Source organism: Saccharomyces eubayanus, chromosome XII (assembly GCF_001298625.1).
Source record: "Saccharomyces eubayanus strain FM1318 chromosome XII, whole genome shotgun sequence".
NCBI lineage: Eukaryota > Fungi > Ascomycota > Saccharomycetes > Saccharomycetales > Saccharomycetaceae > Saccharomyces > Saccharomyces eubayanus.
In genome coordinates, this window is record NC_030971.1 from 303,179 (window position 1) to 328,814 (window position 25,636).

Here is a 25,636-nt window from a genome sequence, read left to right on the forward strand (position 1 = left end):
GACCTCTTCTGGTGATGAATGATCGCATTCTCGTATTTTCCATATTCTATTTTTTTTTTTGTATCGCGAAAAAAAAAATGAGAAGAATGGCGTTTTTCACCACTTAAAAGGGACAATTTCCTAATTAGGAGAATGATAAACAAAAATGTAAGCCCTATAGAGGATTTTTTCAAAAAATGCATACCCTAAATGAAAATGCTTTGAAGACCTAGGAAAATTAGGGCTATCTTTTACAGTGGTTATTGATTGTTGTTGCTGTTGCTATGTAAGTTTATAATTGGCTATATCCAGTTTTGGTAGCCGAACCTGTGCTTAGTGCACCAGTCAGGACCGTGCTCGTAATATTCTTCCCTCGTGACCCTGGCTCTCCGGTAGGACTCGGTCTCTGTAAACTGCGACATCACTTCCCAGCCGAAAAGTGTGCAGTCGCCCTCTGGCACTGACACATGGCAAGTCCAGTCTGTAGGCAGTTGCCTCTGTAGTTCCCTGGCAAGCCGCTGCGAAAAATTAGGAAGGTTGAAGTTCCCTCCAGTGCACACGATGTTTCCTATCATGAGGGGTCGTACTATTTCCGGCAGCATGGACAGACTCTCCAGTATTGCCTCTACGATGCCCGGTTTTATTATTTGAGAAATTTCGGGATGGAAAAACGTCTCTGGAATTGTGAACAGCTCGTCTGTCAATGCGATGGTCTGTGCATCTGCCGGCAGCGGGCTGTCTTCCTCTCTGGGGTGCCTCACGTAGCCTATGAAACTAGTTTGAAAATCAGGCAGTACGTATTCCACTATGTGCTTATTCTTTGACTTGAAACTATCGAAATAGGAGACCGGGCTTACAAAGAGACACTTTTCCTTAATGTTATTAACGAGTATAGTTTCGTCCATCATATTGTAGTGTCTAAATGATAGTGTTTCCTTCAACAGCCCAGTTAGAAAACGCCCCCCAATGTCCAGTTTTTTTACTGCCTTATAGTACGGTATGCCTTTGAGAACGGGGATGATCCAAGTGCAATCAAAGCCAGAATCAATGACCAGTTGGAAATCGTGATAATCGTTGTTCGAGTTCATTTGATTTATAGACTCCTTGGACGTAAACGTTTTGTCGTCCGGGTCGCTAATAGCAACGTCAGCATCTTCGTCTTTGCCTGAAATAGTTCTCATTTTGCCTTGATATGACTTGGTAAATGGTACAAATACGGCTACAGGAGACTTGAATAGACTATCGAATTCGTACTCTTCAAATATCACTTGATCCGCGTGTTTACTTAGTTCTGGCAGAGTCATACAGCTCTCACTAGCGACCAAATGATGACCCTTGCCCTCCTTTAGATCAAACCCATCAAACTCTGATGGATTGAAAAGGCAATAATCCCATATGCAACTCTCCAACTCCCATAGTGTCAGTTGTCCCAGCTCGTGTGGTCTTCTAAATGTAACTGAGGAGATATCCTTGATATTTTTGATGTGGTTGGATAAGTACGACGTACCAAATTTATCTTTGGCCAATGCATTCAAAGCTCGAAAGGGTACTTTGTTAGTGGAAGGTCCAAACTTAATCTCGTAAGAGCCATTATCAATGACGATGGGCGGGTTTTCCATAGTTAGTTGCCTTGTCCGCGATTCTAGATTTTTTTCTTGTTTACAGACGTGTTCGCTGTTCTTGTTCTTCTTCTAGCATCTCTTCTTCTTAATTACTATAACTAATACTTGTAATTTTGGACGGGCCGCCATTGTTTACAACGGTCGCGAAATAAGGAAATAGATCATCACTTATAGAGAATCGAGGTTGTTCAAGAGAACAAGCTTTCAAAGAGACGTCACGTCATTTACCTTAAGACGCCAATCAGGGAATATATTTGATGTGCGATAGTCCGTTGAGCAAAAGACAGAAGAGAAAGACTGCCGAGGAACCAGAATTATCTCTTAATCATGGTAATAGCGAACAAGAATCCAAGGCAGAAAATCAGAATGATCGCACCGAGAAAACACCAGATCCAGATTCACTTTCGCTAGAATCATCATATGCTAAATCCCATACTCCCAGAAAACTTGTTTTGAGTTCTGGTGAAAACCGATACGCCTTTTCCCAACCCACGAACTCAGCAACTTCTTCACTACATGTACCGAACTTGCAACCACCGGAAACATCTTCTAGGGGCCGTGACTATAAGGCTTACTCCCAATCGCCACCTAGGTCTCCGGGGAGGTCCCCGACTAGGAGGTTAGAATTGCTTCAACTATCACCAGTGAAGAATAGTAGGATTGAATTGCAAAAACTATATGATAGTCACCAACCATCGAGTGAACAACAAGGCAGGCTGTTTATTGACAAGCTCGTTCTCGATAATTTCAAATCTTATGCTGGTAAGCAAGTAGTGGGGCCCTTTCATACAAGCTTCTCAGCCGTAGTGGGCCCCAACGGTTCTGGTAAATCAAATGTCATCGACTCGATGCTATTTGTATTTGGGTTTAGAGCAAACAAGATGAGACAGGATAGGCTATCCGACTTGATTCATAAATCTGAAGCTTTTCCGAATTTACAATCATGTTCTGTAGCAGTGCATTTTGAGTACGTCATTGATGAACCTTCAGGAACCTCTAGAATAGATAAAGAAAAGCCCGGATTAGTTATTACAAGAAAGGCATTTAAAAACAACTCCTCAAAGTATTACATAAATGGAAAAGAAAGCAGTTATACGGAAGTGACAAAGCTTTTGAAAAATGAAGGTATCGACTTAGATCATAAAAGGTTCTTAATCCTACAAGGTGAGGTTGAAAACATTGCTCAAATGAAGTCAAAAGCGGAAAAGGAGAGCGATGATGGATTACTAGAATATTTAGAGGACATTATTGGAACGGCCAACTATAAACCGTTAATCGAGGAGCGACTGAGCCAAATCGAAACATTAAACGAAATATGCCTCGAAAAGGAAAACAGATTTGAAATCGTCAATCGAGAAAAAAATTCATTGGAATCAGGAAAGGAAACTGCATTGGAATTTTTGGAAAAGGAGAAGCAATTAACGCTTTTGAAATCAAAATTGTTTCAATTTAAATTATTGCAAAGTAACTCTAAATTAGTTAATACTTTAGAGAAAGCTTCCTCTTTGAATAAAGATTTTGAATCCGAAAAGATAAAATTTCAGGAATCCTTGAAAAAGGTTAATGAAGTTGAAAGTCAACGTAAAGAAATCAAAGATCGAATATCATCTTGCGCTTCTCAAGAAAAGACGCTGGCTCTGGAAAAGAGAGAACTAGAAAGCACCAGAGTTTCTTTAGAAGAAAGAACAAAGAATCTGGTTAACAAAATGGGGAAAGCAGAAAAGATTTTGAAGTCGACCAACCAATCAATATCTGAAGCTGAACATCTTCTCGAAGAACTTCATGGGGAGCAGAATGAACACGAAACAGAGGTTAAAGATTTGAACCAATCGCTGGAAGAGGAACGTCGAATACTCGATAATATCAAATTATCTTTAAAGGATAAAACTAAGGACATTTCTGCAGAAATTATTCAACATGAAAAGGATTTAGAACCTTGGGATCTCCAACTTCAAGAGAAGAAATCGCAAATACAATTAGCAGAATCGGAACTATCTCTATTAGAAGAAACTCAAGTCAAGCTGAAAAAAAATGTTGAATCTTTGGAAGAGAATATTTCCGCAAAGAAAGCACGCAAGCAAGGGCTACAAGGGTTTATTCTCGATCTAAAAAAGAACCTAAAGTCACTCATAGATGGAAGATCGCAAGGTGAAAAAGATTTTAATACTGCCAATTTAAAGTTAAAAGAGATGCAAACGATTTTGAACGCCCATCGTCAACGTGCCATGGAAGCTCGCTCTTCCCTATCAAAAGCTCAGAATAAAAGTAAAGTTTTAACAGCTCTATCAAGGTTACAAAAGTCCGGACGTATCAGTGGGTTCCATGGACGCCTGGGGGATCTCGGTGTTATAGACGACAGCTTTGATGTAGCTATTTCTACAGCCTGTCCAAGGTTGGATGATGTTGTTGTTGATACTGTGGAATGTGCTCAGCACTGTATCGACTATTTGAGAAAGAATAAACTAGGTTATGCGAGGTTTATTTTATTGGACAGACTACGCCAATTTAATTTGCAACCAGTTGATACACCAGAAAATGTACCAAGGCTGTTTGACCTAGTTAAACCCAAGGATTCAAAATTTTCAAACGCATTTTATAGTGTTCTTAGAGATACTTTAGTTGCTCGGGACTTGAAACAGGCTAACAACGTTGCATACGGGAAGAGGAGGTTCAGAGTGGTCACCAAAGATGGTAAGTTAATTGACATTTCAGGTACAATGAGCGGTGGTGGAAACCATGTTGCGAAAGGTCTAATGAGAATAGGCAAGAACCAATCAGACGGAATGGATGATTACACGGCTGAAGAAGTGAACAAGATTGAGCAAGAATTGTCTGAAAGGGAGAAGAATTTCCGTGTGGCTAACGATACAGTTCACGAGATGGAGCAAGAACTAAAAAGAGTGAGAGATCAAGAACCGGATATAGAATCGCAAATATCAAGGGCGGAAATGGAAGCTGATTCTTTGGCTAGCGAATTGACACTAGCGGAACAACAGGTACAGGAAGCGAACATGGCGTACGATAAGTCAGTCAATGACACAGCGCAATTGAATAAAATCATGAAAAATTTGGAACACTTGAGAGGTGAATATGATGACCTTCAAGCAGAAACTAAAACTAAAAAAGAAAGGATTAAAACGTTGCAAGACCAAATCATGAAAATTGGTGGTACCAACCTGCAAATGCAGAATTCAAAAGTAGAATCACTTTGTCAAAGGATAGATATTCTAGTTGCTAAACTTAAAAAAGTTAAGTCTGGAATAAGGAAATCTATAGGAGATATCACCAAGTTTCAGAAACAGCTCAAAAATGTTGAAAGAGATATAGAACTATCATCCAACGAGTTAAAGGTCATCGAGGAAAAATCAGAACAAATTAAAGTGGATTTAGTAAAAAATGGTACAAACGTGACTGAGGTACTGAACCTAAAAAGTGACTTAGAAGAGCAAAGTGAACAATTGAAGGAAAAGGTGACTGTAATGGAGGAAAACATTGATGAATTCAAATCATTGGAAATGGAAATGAAGAACAAGTTGGAAAAGTTGAATTCTTTACTAACTTATATCAAAAGCGAAATAAAACAGCAAGAGAAAGAATTGAATGAACTCTCAATTAGAGACGTGACTCATACGCTCCTAATACTAGACAATAACCAAATGGACATCCTCGATGAAGCAGTTGAAGATGGACAGAAAGCCGATCAAGAAGACGACTCCAGTGAAGTTCAAGGTGAAAATCCAAGAGAAGAGGGCGATAATGATCATCACTGTTCTATGAATATTGACGAAACCTCCGATGAGGTATCAAGAGGAATACCAAGGCTTTCTGAAGATGAACTAAAAGAGTTGAATATAGAGCTTCTCGAAGGTGATATCGGAGAACTAACCTGTTATCTTGATGCCACTAATGTAGATATTGGAATTTTAGAAGAGTACGCTAGGCGTTTGGCCGAGTTCAAAAGAAGAAAGCTTGACTTAAATCAAGCTGTTCAAAAAAGAGACGAAGTTAGAGAACAATTAGAGATACTCAAAAAGAAAAGATTTGATGAATTTATGACWGGCTTCAATATCATTTCAATGACCTTAAAAGAAATGTACCAAATGATCACCATGGGTGGGAATGCTGAATTGGAACTTGTAGATAGTTTGGACCCTTTTTCGGAGGGTGTCACATTCAGTGTCATGCCGCCTAAAAAGAGTTGGAGGAATATTACAAATCTTTCAGGTGGGGAAAAAACTTTGAGTTCCTTGGCTCTGGTGTTTGCTTTACATAAGTACAAACCTACTCCCCTTTACGTAATGGATGAAATTGATGCTGCTTTAGATTTTAGAAACGTCTCGATTGTGGCTAACTATATCAAAGAAAGAACAAAAAATGCACAGTTCATTGTCATATCGTTAAGAAATAACATGTTCGAATTAGCACAGCAGTTGGTTGGTATTTATAAAAGAGATAATAGGACAAAAAGTACCACGGTCAAAAACATAGATATCTTAAATAGAAATTAGTTGGTATGTTTGTTGTATGCAAATACTAAATAGTTACAGCATTGATAAAATCTAAAGTGGAAATAGGGTATAATTTTCTTTGCGTTACAATAGGAAGTGATGCAGGGTCAATGCGTATCGTCCAGTATTTTGACATACTGTTTTTCTGCAAGATACACCAGCTTTTGGACGGGGATCACTGCAGTTTGATGAGTGAACTTAGGCAATCTCTTTCTATTAACACCAAACCATTCCATAGGCGGAGTAGCCTCTCCCAGATCCCTTATTTGAGGCACTTCAATCCGTGGCTCTTCAAGCGCAATATAGTTGAACTTAGAAGCGTTTTCTTCTCGCTTAATTGATTCTTCAAGTTCTTCTTCTGTCTGCCCAAACGCAATATTTGCTGTTTGCGAACGACGAACTGCCAGCGCTTTGACATGTGTAGTCCACATTTCTTTAATAAAATTCACAGGTCCTAGATTCCACCTGACGGATATTTTGTCTGAAAAAGAGCATGCGAAAAGATACTCTAAATTGTTGGTCTTTTCTTCTTGTAGAGTTGTCATGTGAACTGCAAGTTTTGGAACGTCAACAATGGTACCGCCAACTATTTTGGATGCATAATGCATATAATCATCAATAGCAATAGAAGCTCCAATTTCTTCGTCTAACTCTTCTTTTGAAGTAGAAAGTGCTGCTGAGACATCCAAGACTCGAAGTTGTAAATCTGTCTTTAATTTCTTCCCCGAATGTGTTTCAGAACGTATAGAAACCTTACCAATCCTTACTACCAAAACTTCCACATCAAATAAAGATATTGGCGAGATTTGGACCTTCAAGRAGGAAATATTCACTGATAAATCTGTTCTCAATAATTTTAGGGATCTCAAAATATCCTTATACAATATCGGTTGCTTGGACTCACTCGGATTAGAATCTCGCAGTGTTTCCATATACGATATCTTATTATCTTGCCTCATACGTACAATGGTATTGTATATATCCAAAATATTTGCGGCAACCAGTGCAGTAGAGCTGAGAGTAATTTCATCGGATGAAAACGACACTTGCAGTAAATCAGGCAGGACACCCTTGGAATCTTTCTCATTATGAAGATGAAAGCGTATGTTGTTTATAGTACCGATTAAGAACATATGGTAATCGAAAGCAGCTTTAACAGCTACATCGTCAATATTCAAAGAGGTAGAGACTAACGGGTGAGTATTTTTACTCTTTTCGAGTGGCCATTTGACTTCAGATACCCAACTTGCGTTCGCAACTTCAAATAAACCGCTCAGTCTACCTTCTGAAGTCAAGCTAATACCATCAGTAAAAGCGTGCAATAGTTGCCGCTTTTCGTCATAGTGATCCGTAGCTAGCCATGTTCTTTGGGACCTTAACGAAATAACACCAAGAGAAGGGCCCAAGTCCACGTCACCGCTAAGGTTTGTAAAAATAAGCGTAAAGCACCATGGTATTTCAGCACCAGCATCGAGATTGCTGGTCGGCGCTAGTGAACTCATATTAATTTCCTTATTATTAGGCCTTTGCGAAGGTCGTGTATGCAAAATGCTACTGAATCTCCATATATCTAGAAACAGATACAAGTTTTGAAGCTGTTTCACATTAAAGAAGACGTTTACATCAGACACCAAACTTGTTCCATACATGCTGATGACATCAGGATGTGTGAATAAAAGCGTTAGGTCCATAAAGCCAACCTCAAAAGATGTACTCACCTCTCTTGAAAATATATGCTTAATAGATGCTTTTGTTTGTTCTAAAGTTAAAGAAAATCCCAGTGGCTGTTCAGAATCGAATTCGTTGGTTGTCATGCTAAACAAGAACGATTCAAATCCAACATCAGCCTGGACCTTAGCTTTCGGTTCACAGCTCAAACTTAACTGTTGCTTGGCCGATGTAAGTTTAACACCTACATCAAATTGATCCAAAATTCTCTTATAATCGACATTTTGTGTAGAAGATTTTGTAAAATTTGGTTTCTTTTCGCCGGTACTATGTTTCTTTATCATATTTTGTAAACTTTCAGAAAACTCCATCAGTAAAGGAGCACAGCCTGCGTATAATGTGTTATGTGTTGGATCAACAGTGATTAATGTTCTGATCCTATGTGGTTTAGCTTTGCTTTCATCGTGCTTATACGTGCAATTTATGGTGACAACTGGACTTTTGAGTTCAAATGACGGCTCACTTTTAGCTTCAATGTCGTCATATGTATATACCCGAAAAACACCACCATCATACTTGAAATTACAGTTAACAGATCTAATGTTGTCAAGAAAGGGAGCCAAACTATTCGAAGCAGTTTCAGTATGTGGAGCGGCATCAGGACTGCTGTTTTCCATATCTGACCCGTGGGAAAAGTCCAGGATATTTTTTTTCAATTCTTGAAATGCTCGCATGGATTGTAAAGTAGAATCGATAACATCCATAAATGAAGGAAGAAAATTTACGTCTAATGCTTCACCATGAAATCGGAAGAACCAATCCTTTAGCTCCCCACATCGTTTGAACCAGTAAGATATTTGCATATTCGGTAAGAAACTTCTATTGTACTTCTCCTTCTCGTTTCCTTCAGAAAAGAAGGTGCTTGAAGTATTACCATTTGAAACAGAGAAGAATGCGTCAACAATTGTAAACTTCCCAAAATCCTTTTCATATGCAGAAAATAATCTATTATAGCCAAACATTAAACCCGGATCATCCCCTGCTCCATACTGGAATAACCAACCTATACAAAATTTGTAAGATAAAATGTGTATGGAACGGAAATTTATAGGTATTTCTTTTGGTTTGTTACTGTTACCTGTGAACATTTTAATGTTCCAAATATTAGGTGCATGGCGTTTTGAATAGTACTGAACCAAGTCCAAAACTTTATACGCTCCCCACATTAGCCTTAGCAAAGAATCGGGAGATAAGCAGACTCTGAAATGGGAACTTTCAACTTGGAAGGACTGTTCCGTGTCAGCCGTCCTTTGTAAAGTAGATACCTTTATAGAAAAATCAAGCAACTTGGAGAGGCCAATAGGTAATGACCGCTCTTTTATCAAAAAGAGAATATTTTCAATAGACAGTTGCCCCGTCACTCTAGTTTGTTCTGGAAGTAGACCGTTGTTCGTATTAGTTAATGAGAGTAGGAGCATGTGCAATTCAAAAACAAAATAAGTGGATGCCACTGGTACCAGAATACCAAAATAACTAATATTGGTATCCAATGTCCAGTTTATCATTTTTGTAGGCGTTTCTTTCTTCGTTTTTGTTAGGTCTGTGGTAGAAAACAAGGAATTCAAAGAGCTCAAAAGATTTATACCTTGAGAAGCAAGCTTCTCGTCTTGTAAAAAACTATTAACAATACGACGCGGTTCAGAGAAGGTAAGTTTAATCATAGATATTGAAACATCAACATTTATCAACGAATAAGCTTCTTTAGAAAATCCTCCTTTGATTTCAATATCGCCAAAAGAAAACCTCAAATATTGTTCCTTGGTCTGATGTGATGTCATGAAAAAATCAGTATCCCATATACTTAACAAAATCTCATTTGAACCGAATTTATTGAAGTAGACATCGAGTTGCTTCGCCTCATGACGGATATAAAACGGTGAAAGCGGCATGATTTCTGAACTAACATTTGAAAAGTAACATGATAAAACAGTATTAATTTTTGGGCCGACAAACTGCGACTTATTCTTTGCCTTCGGCTTGAACGTAATTTGTTCTTTAACCTTCAGAACGCTTTCTTTGATTTCAGTAATAGCAGTTACCATTTGTTCAGTAGTGCTCATTGCTCTGAAATGAAGATCAGCACATTGATTGTTAACCAAGATCGTGGGCTTATGCGACCAAGCTTCTGTAGTAGCTAAAATTGAAAAGTCACAAAGCTGAGCCTCACCTAAAATGGTGGACGCATGCTTTAACCATACTTCTGATTTTTGGGAAAAAATAACCAATGAACCTGCTTGACTTGTTGAGTCTTTCAGGTTTTCCCATAGCAAACTGACTCTACCACCTACTGTCCTACTCATTACTTTCGTCTGATCCATAACCAGTTGTATTTCACTTTTATCTACTAATAATACGGTATTCATTTTGAATTGTTTTGCTAATTCGGCTTTTGGATCACTTTTATCATCTTCAGTTACTGCTGCAACCAGCGGGATGAGATCTTGCAATTTGAGCAGTTTATCACTAAACTTGCCTTTCACCGAACCAACTTTTCCTGTGATTTCAATCGTTTCTTCTCGGTTTGAGGACAAATTTGTTACAGGAGGTGTCAAATCCACTACTAAGTTGGCATCCGCAACCACAAAGTTATGTTCGACCTCATATCCCTCACCATAAACGGTAAGATAAAATGATCCCATGGTACACTTTAGCAATTTCTTAATTGAGTTTCTTTTATGTTTCGCAGGGTCTGCCAAAAACAATTTACCATATATATATGACCTTGCAACATCTGAAAACTCCCAGTTCCTCCAAGCTGAAAATACGGACATGAAGATGTTTTTAGCGTCTTTGGCAAAACTATATTTTCTCTCTTTCAACACCTTATCAATGTTATTTTGCCAGTCATCCGGAAGATAAGTTAGAATATGTCTCAAACGTGTGATAATTTTCCAACTACGATTCTCGCGTACATGCCCTTTAGAAAGTCTCATAATGAAAGCAGGCTTTGTTATGACGTAAGGATCGTGACTAATTTTATAATATTCACTTGCAGCTGTAAGTTTTGATATAAGCTCTGTCTTCGTACTAGTTCTCGTATTCTGGATGGCATTAAACGATGTGAAAACTTCCTGTATGAGATTCCCCTGATCACTACAGTACTCAAACAGCCACTCCATTTGGGATTCATCTATGGTTATGTCCGATGATGTCAGATTTAGTGAATTGACCTGTCTATCCTCAGTAGAAGACCATACTTCAAATCCTTCAAGGCCTAATGAAAGCGCAGGTGGACGATCCTTAGACAACTCTGGATTTTTCTTCTGATTAATGGTTGCTCTCACAGTCTTTACCTTGGCCAAGACTGCTAAGTCAAGTGATTTACTTGTTCTGTTTTTCTCGAGAGATTTTTCACTCATTTGGTAGTTGATACGGTCCAAATAGAGCTCAAAACCTTCCTCACCTGTCTCTTGCCAAATTAGATTTAAATAGGCAACGTGGACATCAATGTTGGAAATAGAGATGATTCCTTCTTGAAGATTGCTTAACCGTTTAACAATCCCAATTTCGATATCGTCCAAGACTTGTACCATATCTTCAGAATAAAATTGTTCTAATAGGCTCTTGGTAAAGACAAATAGCAATGGGTCAATATCCAGGAGAATATAAGATACATCAATAACATAGTTGTCCCGTTCATAATTTATCTCTTCTGTAAAAGCGACAGGTTTGAATTCTAAAGGGTCTGCTGCTTCGTCATCATCATCTTCAGTAAAACTAGCTTTCAAAGGGTCAACAGTTGATGGAGTTTCAGCAAATAAATCCTTAAATGGATTTGTAGCCTCTAGAAGTGTTGCGTATTCGCCCACGATATCTTCGATAATATAGTCTATAGTATCAGGTAAAGTAGGAAGAGGTAAAGTTGGAATCGAAGACGACGGAGCAATAGCCCCATACAGTTTTTGGTATGTATCAGAATCTTGGTAAAATAGCGGAAGAAGAAAAGGACATCTGTGATAAGGTGAATCGTTCATTGTAATGTATCTACGCTGTTCCGATCTTTTTTTATTGATATCTTTATACTGGCCAAAATTTGTAAACCTCAATTTCGTTTCAAATTTGAGGAACGAGGTGTTTGTACCATCTCCCATGACACAACTTAGAGAAACGGTCAATTTTGGAACTTTTATATCTATTCTCTGTGAATATCTTTCATTTTCAAAGTCAATCAACGTAAACAGTAGCGATTCTGCACTAACGATTGATTGCGATTTCATTACTGGATCATTTAGGCTTATTTTTATTCTTTCAGCATGCACGGTTAGTGAGGTCATATCATTGATGGTCTCGGTATCGTATAACAATATATTCTCCAAGTCATTATATCCAAACCCCACCTTATAGAAAGAATTAAAAAATCCTTTTAAAAACTCGATGTCAGAATCAATGCTCAAATCACCAAGATTGATATCCCATTGGCAAAAATAGGTAGGTTCCGTTGGCGGCAATCCGTACATCCTATGTCCGTGAATGGTAAGGTCAGAAAGCACACCATGCTCTTGTTCATCGGCACCATTGTTACGCCGTATAAAGTCAAAAACTTCATTTATTTGCCTTGAAACATGTCGTTTTATTGATGTACCATTTAGCACGGCCATTATGTCCATATAATAATTGCAGCTCCTAAAATCAACAACGAGCTCAGTGAAATGTAATGCAATACAGGGATCGAAACTGTATATTGTTTCCGGTAATATCAAAGCACCGTTCCAAACCGAAAATGTGAACCAAATATCAGTTTCGTTGGTCGTTCTTTTCAGATCAGATCTTTTCACAGGCCCATTGTCTTCAGCATCATTCTTCATACTGTCATCCTGACACTCTGAATCCAAACTAGGCGCTAAGTCCACCACCGAGCTCTTTGTCACGACTTCTCCAACCTCCCTGGCACCAAGGACACCTGTATATTCCTCAGAAGTCACGAAATTAAAAAACTCACCAAAATAATTCATCTTCACATTTATTAAATATCTCATAACAAACCCGTAACAATGAAGTACTGTACTGTTGCTTGTACAATTTATAGTTAGCGTATCAACATTATCTATATCTAGCTCTGAGTACAGAAGATACGAACCCTTAATCGTAAAGTCATAGGATCTTCCTACTTCTTTATGCTTCATAAATTCGTTCAAAGTATTCCATGGAGGTGTATTTAACATCATTCTAAACATCGGAGTTGAAATTTCGTAAGACATATCCGTGTACGTACCCAAGATACTCTCTTTAGGAACCGTGATATCAATGGTTAATTTATCCCCATGAAGTGACAAGTAACAATTTTCGTTGAAATCTAAAGGATTATTAACGATATTGTGATCATTAACGTTCAGGTAAATAGAATAGCCGTCCATTTCCCAGTTCATCTTGTAGACGAATGGCCTAAAAAGTTCATATGGCGTAGGGTCGCCAGCGGAAAAGTCTGAAAGCGTATCTGCGACTAATGTGATGTGCTCTCGTAGTAAAAAGGCCTCTAACTGTTCAGATTTCATATTGATTATCCATATAGCTTTGCTATTCCAACCTAAGGGGTACCCGATGTCCCCATTAAGATCAAAAACTTTACTCTTTAATAAAATGTCATGATTAACACTTGACCTGATTTCAGTGTCCACGAAATGAACATTAAAGTCATTTTTAAAACCTTCTACCGTTGGACACACACTGATGTTGAAGTTTGCGTACGTGTCCTTACAAAACCGGAGGTCCATCCATCCAAAAGGTCTATACTCTTCACTAGTTTTTTTGTAGTGTTGTAAAAATTGAGGGTCTTTGCTTGATTCTCTGGTTGGAATACGCCAAGTGGTATCTTCCATTATTAAAATATTCATTCTAAAAAGAGTGTACACCCTTCTCGAACCTGGCGGGAGTTTTTTGATAGGTTTAGCAGTTCTTGATACTACAGGTGATAAGACTCGCTGTAGATGACTTACCTGTCTTTGAGCCCAGGGTCCATAACAGATGGAACCCCCATGAATTTGAACATCTAAGGCAAAATCTGGTGGTGCCCCGTTATTTCCCACATCTGGCCCATCAATATCAGGTATTGTCGGATGGGCGCCATGTGGCACAACACCAGGAACATCTACATCATATGCAAGGGTAACTTTTGGACACTTTAGAATAGATGTGAATTTAGCATATTCATGACTCGTGAAGTCGAATTCAATATCGTCTAAATCACTTGTTTTAGCATCGCCTGCAGAGGCTTTATAAAGAGAAAGGCCTTTCCATTTCTGAAAAAAAGCATCATCTGACGGGCCTGTCTTTTTACGTCGTGTCGGTATAACAGGTTTGGCGACTACTCGTAGCACTCGTACAAATGTTTTCCATAGCTTTGAAACCTTTCCCGTATCCAATTTGAACTTTAATCCGATAGCGTCATCGTAGCCAATGTTTTGTTTAATGGAAATTTCGAAATTTTTGAGTTCCAAGTGTGTTTTGTTTCTGTACAAGTCTAATCGCTCTTTTGGAGGTAAAACATCTATTATACCTTCACCATTTTCATAACTTAAAATCATGACTGAAGGCGTGAATTTATTTCCTAGTAATAAAGAACCACGATTTAATTTAAGCTCAAGTGGAAAAAAATTTAGACCTTTGGGATATTTACCAATATTTGTTTCTTGGTAGTCCCTATCGTTTATTATTGATGAATCAGAATTTGATGTATACGCGGATTCGCTCAGATCCTCATCTAACTTATCGGCACTACTTCCATCACTAAAAGGCTCAGGAAACGAATGTTCATTAAGGTATTTTTCAAATTTATCTCGTTCGTCCTTGGACAATAAGTTTATAACATTATCATACGCCTCTGTTCTGTTATAGATAAAATACTCCAAACCTTCACATTCCAATAAGAATTTGCATGGAAGTTCTGAATTTTTTCCGGAGGAGTTCTTTTCATTTTCTATCAATTCTGCTTTTCTGCAATTTAAAAGCCAGTATTTCCATGTTAAACTACCTTCTAAGATTGAAATTGTATAATCTTTGTGAATCACGGAAAGATGTTTAAAGTATATTCGGCCACCTAGCAAGGAAACACGTACTGTCTCCACGTTTACCTTAATTTTCGCTCGTTTCCATAATAACCACTCCAATATAAAACTTATAAGATATGCATAAATCCTTCCCATGTAGAATATTGTTGTTAAACACGCTACCACGGTTAGAATCCAATCCACTAGAAAGACCCAGCTAAAATCTTTTTGATGTGTCAGAGGAACACCACGTAATTGTGAAATAGCTTCCATGGTCGCCGCTTATTACCTCCAGTAGAAGACTTAGGTTGAGTGGGCTTGATGGTCACTGATTCTTCCTTTTCCTTTAAAAAAGAGCACTATGACAAATAACACACTATGAATCGATTAAACGTCTCCTGTAGCTCAGCACAAGCGTGTCTGAAAGCGGTACCAATGGTTTATTTGTATGGGTCTGGCTTGGGCTTGTTTGTATGTGATCGCCATCCCTACTGAAGTCACTGAAAGCGCATCGTGAAATTCTCACCTTAATGCCAGCGGTAGAAAAAAAAGTCATATACAATACACGTTAACTACGCAAAGAAAGACGATAAAGTTGGTGACTTCTGGAAGTTTCTTAACGTGCTGAAGACATTCAGAGTATAGTAAGGATGGCCTTATTGGAGAAATTGCATCGAAGGGTTGTTGACATGGGACTTGTCCCGCGTGTCATTGCTTTATTGCCTGTTATTTCCACGTTATGTGCCCTGTTCGGGTTCATATCTATTGCTATTCTGCCAATGGATGGGCAGTACAGAAGAACTTATATTTCTGAGAACGCTTTAATGCCATCGCAAGCGTACAGCTACTTCAGAGAAACCGAGTGGAATATTTTGAGAGGCTATCGCTCTCAAATCGAAAAGACGGTAAACATGACTTCTACGGAAAGGAACAATATAATGGGCTCCTGGTTGCAAGAATTTGGTACCAAGACTGCTATTTATGAGAATGATCAGTATGGAGAAACGCTATATGGTGTAATGCACGCACCCAGGGGTGATGGGACAGAAGCAATGGTGCTTGCCATTCCGTGGTTTAACTCAGAGAAGGAATTCAATGTTGGTGGTGCATCGTTGGGTGTTTCATTAGCTAGATTCTTTTCACGTTGGCCGGTATGGTCTAAAAACATTATCGTTGTATTCAGCGAAAATCCTCATGCAGCTTTGAGATCTTGGGTTGAAGCATACCACACTTCTTTAGATTTGACTGGTGGTTCCATTGAGGCTGCTGTGGTACTAGATTATTCTAGTGCGGAAGATTTCTTTGAGTACGTAGAAGTATCCTATGACGGGCTAAACGGTGAGCTGCCCAATTTAGACCTGGTTAACGTYGCTATATCTATTATTGAACATGAAGGTATGAAAGTTTCTTTGCACGGACTACCCTATGATCAACTAGGTAACAATGATTTTTTTTCAAGGTTTAAAATACTATGCTTAGGAATAAGAGATTGGGCGTTGTCTGGTGTTAAGAATCCCCACGGTAACGAAGCATTCAGCGGATGGAGAATCCAATCTGTGACGCTGAAAGCTCATGGACATGGTGGTCATGATATTACCACATTTGGACGTATACCGGAAGCGATGTTCCGCTCGATTAACAATCTTTTAGAGAAATTTCACCAGTCATTCTTCTTTTATTTGCTGTTAGCTCCACGCCAATTCGTTTCCATTAGTAGTTATTTGCCAAGTGCTGTAGCTTTATCGGTCGCATTTGCAGTAAGTTCATTGAATGCATTTATCAACAATGATTATGCCAGTATATCCCTATTTTCAGAGTATAATTTGATAGCGGTATTGGTTTGGTTCATATCAATGGTTGTGTCATTTGTTATATCGCAACTATTTCTTTCGGTACTACCAGCTGGGTTGTTGATGACTATTAGTTTAGCAATCTGCTTCTTACCTATAGCACTATCTGGAAAAGTCCATATATCAGAACCGCTATCATACCGATTAAAAAACGTTGCATTTTTATATTTCAGTTTAGTATCAACATCCCTTTTGATGATAAACTTTGCTATGGCTTTACTGATCGGTACTCTAGCATTCCCAATGACATTTATCAAGACTATTTCTATTAAAGCATCCGCTGAGTCCGAAACGAGCTTAGGATCAAACATCTCAATAAAAACCGAGCCTAACGATGAAATGCAGCTCAATGAGCATTATAGAGAAGGAATATCCGGGAAAAACCAACAAAGACAAAAATTGAAGAATTTATCGCTATTAATCTTAACAAACCCATTTATTTCGATAACCGTATTCGGGCTGTTATTTGACGATGAATTTCAGGGATTTGATATAATAAACAAATTGGTCTCGGCATGGATAGATTTGAAGTGCTGGAGTTGGTTTGTTCTTTGTATAGGATGGTTACCATGTTGGCTATTGATATTAGCGTCATCATTCGAATCAAAAAGTGTTGTGATTAAGTCCAAAGAGAAGCAGAGTTGAATAGCAATAGTAGTGAAGCGAAGGAGATGACCGAAATGTATTAGACACCTGTGAGCTATATATGATGGGTAAAACCATAACAAAACAAAACAAAATAAATTATATATTATATTAAAGTATTAAAAGTACGTACATAATAGAATAGATGTATTGATGTAGAAAAAGGGTACAATATAATTGAGAATGCAATAAAAGAAAAAAATCGGAGGTGTAAAATATGAAAAGATTAATGATCACATCATTAATATAATGTAGTAAAAACTTATAGTGTTTGCTATTTAGGTTGTTGTGCGATTTTTTTAGTCACGATATTGGTCAAAAAATTCCTTATGAAAAATTTCCCATTTCTTCATCCATTCAACACCAGGTGCCAAGAATGTTGTTCTTAGATGATAAGTACCGGGTTCTTGTCCAAATCCGGAACCAGGAACTGTACAAATACCAGTAGTTTCTAGCAATTTCTTACAATAAAATTCATCAGGCGTCAATTCCAAATGATGGGCTTCCTGAATTGCCTTGAAAGGTAAGTCTATCTTGGGAAATAAGTACATAGCACCTTGGGGCTTTTGGCATTCGATACCTTCTAAAGAATTGAATGTCTCGTATAAAGTCATTGCTCTTGTATTTAACTTTTCATGAATGGAATTCCGTTCTGATTGATCCGATTCAAACGATTCTTCCCCCTCCACTGGTGGACGAACCATCAAATCTACCAAAGCTTGACCAGTGACGACGGGGCATAATGAGATTGAGGCTAATTTCAAAATGACTTGTCTCATTTCATGACTAAAGCCAGTGAGTTCCATGTAACCACCTCTTTGACCACATTCACCGGAAACACCTTTTGAAGTGGAGTGCAAAGAAGCCAGCTGGACATTATCAAATTTACCTGGGTGGTCTCTTTGTAAATGTCTTAGAATTTTTTTCATTGAATTGAATTCGGTGCCGGGGAAGATGTTTTCTTGATAAACTTCGTCAGCGATTACTACCGTACCATACTTGGCCGCAACTTCAAAAATTTGGGCTATCGATTCAGGTGATAGAACAGCACCTGTAGGATTGCCAGGATTGATGACCACTAGCACGGTAGGTTTGATTTCGTTTTGTATAGCTTCTTTGACGACAGTTTCAATTTCTTCTGGATTAGTAGACCAACCTGAATTTTCGTCCAAGTAGTATGGCAGGGCCTGAGAATTGTTTAAGGCCAGAGTGGCAGTATATAGTGGGTATTGTGGAATAGGTATCAGGACACCTGTTTCTGGACCTCTACAGAAGATGGATAGCAAGTAAGTCACGGCTGCAGATGCACCAGCGGTTAAAAATATATCTTCTGGGTAGGCTGTTTCGCCGTCATCTCTTTTAGTAATGAAGTCAGCAACGCTTCTTCTTATACCTTCTACACCTTGAGAAGAAGAATAAGCACCAACGGAACCACCGATATCTTTTATCAAGCTTTTGGCACGTTTAATGGCATCGATTTTGAATAGTTTAGAGTCAACTAGCTGTTGTTCGTTATGATTTAGTAGTTCTGGGTATTGTAAAAGAGATAAGACTTGTCTGTAGTAAGTCAAAGGTTTTTGTTGTAGTTGTTGAGGGTTACCGATATTGGCATTGATAATTTTATTGAATGGCAAAGATTGAGGATCTTTCTCGAGCTGAGTTTTTAACTCTTCAGCTCTCATGGGGATGGCACCTCTAACCGCGTACCTAGCCTTCAAGACGTTTTCATTTACGTCATCCAAAGTCAATTGTTCGGCAGGATAAAATTCATCGTTGGCGGTTTTCAACGTGTGATGTGGGAAGCGGTTTAAATGGCGCAGGTCTTTTAGCGAAGATTGGCCAGATATTGACCTTTTTTGGCATTGGGAGGCCATCCATGATGAGCTATGCCTCTGCAGAACAGGCCTAACTTGCCTGAAAGCCTTTAATTTTGTACTGCTAGCAGTAGTGGTAAAGGATGTAGTGATATGCGGCATTGTCTTTGCGTTTGTAGTGAGAGTCTTTATATGATATGACTTGACGATATGGGTTATCGAGTTATTCACTGTGAAGTGATTCTTGGCGGACAGTGATAACATCATGGAAGAGGAAAACAAATGTAGCAGGGTATACTTATATGCACGTAGTTTAAGAACAATTGAATGTGGGGGAACGGCAATGAAAGACTAACGTTGGTTCTCGAGAAACGTGTGACTGGTATGAACAACGGAACAAATATGGCGAGGCAGAAGCAGTACAGCAGTAGTTGCAGAAAAAAAACCCTTTCCTAGTATGGCAGGCAGGTCACGATCGTTTACAAAGGGCACAACAAACTCTAAATACGTCAACGGCAGCAGGAGAGAACAGTAGCGTGGTGTATTTCAACGAGAGGTCGAGGATCGTAAAGCTCTTGGCTTGGACCCCTTGAGAATGAAAAAAAAAAAGACGCAAGAATAATGAAAAAAGCCAATAGGGAAAAAGTGGAAACCCTCCAATGGGTAGCAGTGTTGTAGAAGAGGTTTGCAGTGTAATTATATATGAATTCTGTAACTGTGGTTATGCGGTAAATAAATATATGTATATATGTCTGTGGGGGCGGCCTGTTGCTGGTTAATCTTGTTTCTTGTCCTTGGGTCGGAATTTGAGTAGCGACAAGCCATTCTCTGCAGGAGCAAAGAAGAAACAAAGGCCAGGCTTATCTTATCTTGAGGGACATGCGGCTTCTGGAGTTGAAGGGAAAGGGCAAGTAAGTACGCAGCTGTAGTTCTGAATGAGTGGCAGTGATAGTAAAGATCGTTTATATGATGTTTTGGGGGTGACGAGAGAGGCAAGCGTACAAGAAATCAAGACGGCTTATAGGAAGCTTGCCCTGAAGCATCATCCAGACAAGTCTGTGGATCAGGACTCCAAGGAGGTGAACGAGATCAAGTTTAAAGAGATTACTGCAGCCTACGATATCTTGAGTGATCCGGAGAAGAAGTCGCATTATGACTTGTATGGTGATGATAATGGCACCGGTGGTGGTGGCGGTGATGAGTTTGGAGATGACGATTTTATGAATTTCTTTAATAACTTCTTCAACAATGGGGCCCATGAGGGAAACGATTTTTCTCATGAGCAGGAGATGTACGAGGAAGACGGAACTGCGAGCTCCAAGAATATCGACATTAATTTATCTTTTACGATGACAGATTTATATATGGGTAAGAAGTTGAAGTTTGATTTAAAGAGACAGATTATATGTGGCAAGTGCCAAGGGTCTGGTTGGAAAGCAAAGAAGAAAATACATGTTACGCACGAAATGGAATGTGAATCCTGCAGCGGGAAAGGTTCCAAAGAGCGTCTCAAGAGGTTTGGCCCCGGTTTGGTAGCATCACAGTGGGTCGTGTGTGAGAAATGTCACGGCAAGGGGAAGTACATGAAAAGGCCCAAGAACCCTAAGAACTTCTGCCCTGATTGTGAAAGTGTGGGGCTTCAATCTAAGAAGGAAGTCATCACTGTAAATGTGCCACCGGGCCACCATTTCAACGATGTTATCATCGTTAAGGGAATGGCAGACGAAGAAATCGACAAGGCTGTCTGCGGAGACTTGATCTTTCATCTCGTTGAGAAGCAAGAGGACCTGCAACAGAAGCAAATCTTGATGAAGATGTTCGGCGACGAAAACCTGCAAGATTTATACGTAAGCATTACGGTATCACTAAGTGAGGCGTTGACAGGTTTTGAAAAGTTTCTAACAAGAACGTTCGACAACAGATTGCTAACGTTGAGCATTAAACCGGGGAAAGTCATAAGACCTGGCGATATCATTAAAATCACCAGCGAAGGTTGGCCCATCCTGGACAACCCTCGTGGCCAATGCGGCGATCTGTACGTTTTCGTGGATATCGAATTCCCTCCAGATAATTGGTTCAATGAAAAATCAGAGCTACTTGCAATAAAGACGCACCTACCGTCGTCATCATCTCGCCCCTCCAACATCACTGCAAATACCGGGAGCGACAACAGTCCGATTAACAACGAAACCGTATCGAACTTCCAGATCATCCACACAGATGATCTTCCTGAAGGAATGAAGGCGTTCAATCCCAAACCGCAAGCCTCAGCGCACCAGAAAGCAAGCAGTTCGTACTGCCCCATGCAATGATAGCACTACAACGTCAGTAAACAACTATTTAATGTTTTTTTTTCTTCCTATTTAGAAGGTTGTCCCACTTGTATATATATATATATTTGTAGCATGCATTAAAGAATATAATCTCTCGCACCTTTAATGAAAAGAGAAAACGAATCCCAAAAGGGCCACACAGCGAAAAAAGGAGAGGCGAATCCTCCTGCAATAGAAACGGACCTGGATCAGGAATAACGATGATATCACAGGCCAACAGCCTGTTGCTGCCGTTCATAGACTCACTGCCGCTGCATCAGATAACTAAGACCGCGCTGACAACAAAGCTTGCAGAAATACACAGTGATTTCAAGTTCAAAGAAATAGCCGTGCCGCTAACCGAATCGCTGCAAGTGTACGAAAGGGCCCAGAGAGCGCAAGACCTGAGAACCAGTTTGAAGGCATTGGAGAGCATCGTCTATCAAACGCATTTCCAATGGAACAATCCCCGTCCAAGACATGCTCGCCTTTTTCAGAAGCACTACCATTTCCTGCTGAGCCATTGGCCCTTTGAAAACCACAGGTCTCTGGTTGATTCCATTCCCGCACAGAGCGGGAAACTGGTATCCATGGCCTCAAAGGGCAACTGGCTGAAGACAGACTGGACCACGCTGTTTCAAGTGAGAAATCCCTGGGTCCGCACACCACCACGACCAGCGTTGCCATCACCTTCATTAGTACAACACAGCATGGCAGACCTCGACGCTTTCACCGCAGAGAGGACCTTTCTGGTCAATTCCCTTGGAAACCACTACAAGTTCTTGAGAGCGAACAGTCAACTAAGCTACAACCATAAGAAATACCCCTCCCCTGGCGTCCAAATCCCCATTAGAAATGCCCTGGGCGAGATCTCCCCACCCAAGCAAATCTCTAAACTCTTTGCAAGACAATTGGCTCACATTTACACCAGTCTGTTTGTGGAGAACCCGCCGTTATCTGCTACGAACGAACTTGCGTTGATGACCGTCTTCCATGACGCCACCTTCGAGCGACGCCATACAAGATTCTACATGCGTGCTTGTGCAAGGGCATACACGATTTCGAACGCCGACTCTACTAGTGAGCCGTTGACGTTTCGTTGCACCCACTGGGGCGACTAGGGTGCCATAAGACTGCGAATACCATGGCACGTGCTACTGTGGCCGTGTCAGGTCACGTGCGCCGCCAGGTTTCGGCCACAGTTGTGGTTTGAAGCCAGAATTGAAAAAAAATATCGTTGAAATAGTTACGGTCGGATAGCGTTTAGCGGTATAGTAGGAGCAGTTTTAGTCATAGTCCGTCGAGGGATGATCTGCCGTTTAGAGTTTCTCCGGCTCAACACTCTGCATGCATATATATACCGAGACAATGCTTGAAGAAATTAGGCCCAAGCCAAGCCTGAAATTTAATGTCTTTTCTATTATTCTCTCCTCTTGCCTTTATGTACACACACAGTAACAAAAAGTTATCCTAGTTATGCCAAGGGAAACACATTCGAGTATCGAAGAAGAGGTGGAAATCCCCGATTTTCAAGATAGCGCAACAGTTCCTGATCTTGATGACTTAGAGCTGGAGTACGACCAATACAAAAATAATGAAAACAATGGTCCCTTCAACGATAATGATCTGGAAAGCAATTCCGTTGCCAACCACAACACGGTGAGCAATTCGAAGGGCATTAATGGCTCGAAGGTCGAGTATTTTAACGCTTCGGATATCTCGTTGTATGACAATTCTGTTTCGCAGTTCGAAGAATCTACTGTGTCGTTCAAAGATTACTACGACCATAGTATACGTTCTCATCTTACTTTGAAAGGTGCTAGCGATTATCTTAAAAGCGTCTTTCCAATCATTAACTGGTTGCCACACTATAACGTTAGTTGGTTTATTGCAGATCTGATCGCGGGTATCACTATCGGCTGTGTTCTTGTGCCACAATCCATGTCGTATGCGCAAGTCGCCACATTGCCTGCACAGTACGGGCTGTACTCTTCATTTATTGGTGCCTATGCCTATGCGTTTTTTGCAACCTCCAAGGATGTTTGTATTGGACCCGTCGCCGTCATGTCCTTACAGACCGCCAAAGTGATTGCAGATGTCACATCCAGATACCCAGAAGGTGACACTACCATTACGGGTCCCATCATCGCCACGACATTGGCGTTATTGTGTGGGATTATTTCTGCTGCTGTTGGTTTCTTACGTTTGGGGTTCCTTGTCGAATTCATTTCTTTAAATGCTGTCGCTGGGTTTATGACCGGGTCTGCCTTTAACATTTTGTGGGGCCAAGTGCCAGCTCTTATGGGGTACAACAAATTGGTCAATACAAGAGTCGCCACTTATAAGATCGTGATAGACTCTTTGAAACATTTACCGGACACTACACTGGATGCTGTGTTTGGACTTATCCCACTTTTCATTCTTTACACTTGGAAATGGTGGTGTGGTACATATGGTCCAAAGTTGAATGACAGATTCAATTCTAAAAGGCCAAGATTACACAAGATTGTCAAATGGACATATTTCTACGCACAGGCTTCTAGAAATGGTATTATTATCATTGTATTCACTTGTATTGCTTGGGCCATCACAAGAGGCAAATCTGCAGCTGACAGACCAATCAGTGTCCTGGGATCCGTTCCATCCGGTTTGAAAGAGGTCGGTGTCTTCCATGTTCCACCCGGACTGATGTCTAAATTGGGTCCAAATCTGCCTGCTTCTATTATCGTCTTGCTATTAGAGCATATTGCTATTTCCAAATCATTCGGTAGAGTTAACGATTACAAAGTTGTCCCTGATCAAGAATTAATTGCTATTGGTGTTTCGAACTTATTAGGTACCTTCTTTAATGCCTATCCAGCCACTGGTTCCTTCTCGAGATCTGCTTTGAAGGCTAAATGTAATGTTCGTACCCCACTATCTGGTTTATTTTCAGGTTCTTGTGTGCTTTTAGCATTATACTGTTTAACTGGCGCATTCTTTTACATTCCAAAGGCCACATTATCGGCTGTTATCATTCACGCAGTGTCTGATCTTCTGGCCTCCTACCAAACAACCTGGAATTTCTGGAAAATGAACCCACTGGACTTCGTCTGTTTCATTGTTACAGTCTTGATCACGGTCTTTTCCTCCATTGAAAATGGTATTTATTTCGCTATGTGCTGGTCATGTGCAATCTTCATACTTAAAGTGGCATTCCCAGCTGGTAAATTCTTGGGTCGTGTCGAAATCGCCGAAGTTACTGATGCTTATGTCAGAGCTGATTCGGACAGTGTTAGCTTCACATCTGAAAACAACAATCGTATTTTAACATTGGAAGAAGATACTACTGATGGTGAAAAGGAGGGGCGTACCGGTTATATAATTAACTCCTCTAAAAAACTAGACACAAAAGTCCAAACGAAGGGTTTCGAATCCCCATCCCCTTCAATTGGCCAACCAAGAATAAAGTATCACACCAAATGGCTACCATTCGACCACAAATACACAAGAGAATTAAACCCGGATGTCCAGATTCTCCCACCTCCAGATGGTGTCCTCGTTTACAGGCTATCCGATAGTTACACGTATATCAATTGTTCAAGACACTATGATATTATAATAGACCGAGTCAAGAAGGTAACGAGACGTGGTCAACTAATTCGCCACAGGAAAAAATCCGACCGCCCTTGGAACGATCCTGGTCCATGGGAACCACCTACTTTCTTTAAGAATTTGAAATTCTGGAAGAAAAAGGAAACGGATATCGAGTCTGCCGAAAATGCTGCCAACAACCCAACTGATGCTGACCGAGATGATAGACCATTACTAAAAATCGTGTGTTTGGATTTCTCGCAAGTGGCGCAAACAGATGCCACTGCTCTTCAGTCACTGGTTGACCTAAGGAAAGTCATCAACCAATATGCTGATAGACAAGTTGAATTCCATTTCGTTGGTATCATTTCATCATGGGTGAAGAGAGGTTTGATTAGTAGAGGTTTTGGTACTCTAAACGAAGAATATAGTGATGAATCCATTGTTGCCGGTCATACAAGTTATCACGTCGCAAGAGTACCTCAAAACAAAGAAACCCCAGGCAAATATAGCGTTTACACTGTTTCAGGTACAAACTTACCTTTCTTCCATATAGATATTCCAGACTTTGCTAAATGGGACATTTAGTCAATCACCTTACAACATATTTATAAATCTTATA

The 25,636-nt window shown here is 39.8% G+C and overlaps 8 protein-coding genes across 8 annotated transcripts; 5 read left to right on the forward strand and 3 right to left on the reverse strand.

The window, feature by feature from the left end:
• Positions 1 to 281: 281 nt before the first annotated feature.
• ARP6 (Arp6p) lies at positions 282 to 1,598 on the reverse strand (the record flags this gene model as incomplete). Its single annotated transcript, XM_018366676.1, has 1 exon — positions 282 to 1,598. The coding sequence occupies one exon, from the start codon at positions 1,596 to 1,598 to the stop codon at positions 282 to 284; it is 1,317 nt and encodes a 438-aa protein (XP_018220515.1).
• A 260-nt stretch (positions 1,599 to 1,858) lies between these two features.
• On the forward strand, positions 1,859 to 6,109 carry SMC4 (condensin subunit SMC4; the record flags this gene model as incomplete). The annotated part of the gene is made up of 1 exon (XM_018366677.1): positions 1,859 to 6,109. The coding sequence occupies one exon, from the start codon at positions 1,859 to 1,861 to the stop codon at positions 6,107 to 6,109; it is 4,251 nt and encodes a 1,416-aa protein (XP_018220516.1).
• A 107-nt stretch (positions 6,110 to 6,216) lies between these two features.
• CSF1 (Csf1p) lies at positions 6,217 to 15,093 on the reverse strand (the record flags this gene model as incomplete). Its single annotated transcript, XM_018366678.1, has 1 exon — positions 6,217 to 15,093. One exon carries the CDS (start codon positions 15,091 to 15,093, stop codon positions 6,217 to 6,219), a length of 8,877 nt encoding a protein of 2,958 aa, XP_018220517.1.
• Positions 15,094 to 15,470: 377 nt separating this feature from the next.
• On the forward strand, positions 15,471 to 17,315 carry GAA1 (GPI-anchor transamidase subunit GAA1; the record flags this gene model as incomplete). Its single annotated transcript, XM_018366679.1, has 1 exon — positions 15,471 to 17,315. One exon carries the CDS (start codon positions 15,471 to 15,473, stop codon positions 17,313 to 17,315), a length of 1,845 nt encoding a protein of 614 aa, XP_018220518.1.
• Positions 17,316 to 17,614: 299 nt separating this feature from the next.
• Positions 17,615 to 19,396, reverse strand: ALT1 (alanine transaminase ALT1; the record flags this gene model as incomplete). Its single annotated transcript, XM_018366680.1, has 1 exon — positions 17,615 to 19,396. The coding sequence occupies one exon, from the start codon at positions 19,394 to 19,396 to the stop codon at positions 17,615 to 17,617; it is 1,782 nt and encodes a 593-aa protein (XP_018220519.1).
• A 668-nt stretch (positions 19,397 to 20,064) lies between these two features.
• XDJ1 (Xdj1p) lies at positions 20,065 to 21,441 on the forward strand (the record flags this gene model as incomplete). The annotated part of the gene is made up of 1 exon (XM_018366681.1): positions 20,065 to 21,441. The coding sequence occupies one exon, from the start codon at positions 20,065 to 20,067 to the stop codon at positions 21,439 to 21,441; it is 1,377 nt and encodes a 458-aa protein (XP_018220520.1).
• Positions 21,442 to 21,662: 221 nt separating this feature from the next.
• GEP5 (Gep5p) lies at positions 21,663 to 22,562 on the forward strand (the record flags this gene model as incomplete). Its single annotated transcript, XM_018366682.1, has 1 exon — positions 21,663 to 22,562. The coding sequence occupies one exon, from the start codon at positions 21,663 to 21,665 to the stop codon at positions 22,560 to 22,562; it is 900 nt and encodes a 299-aa protein (XP_018220521.1).
• A 355-nt stretch (positions 22,563 to 22,917) lies between these two features.
• SUL2 (sulfate permease) lies at positions 22,918 to 25,602 on the forward strand (the record flags this gene model as incomplete). Its single annotated transcript, XM_018366683.1, has 1 exon — positions 22,918 to 25,602. The coding sequence occupies one exon, from the start codon at positions 22,918 to 22,920 to the stop codon at positions 25,600 to 25,602; it is 2,685 nt and encodes an 894-aa protein (XP_018220522.1).
• Positions 25,603 to 25,636: the final 34 nt, after the last annotated feature.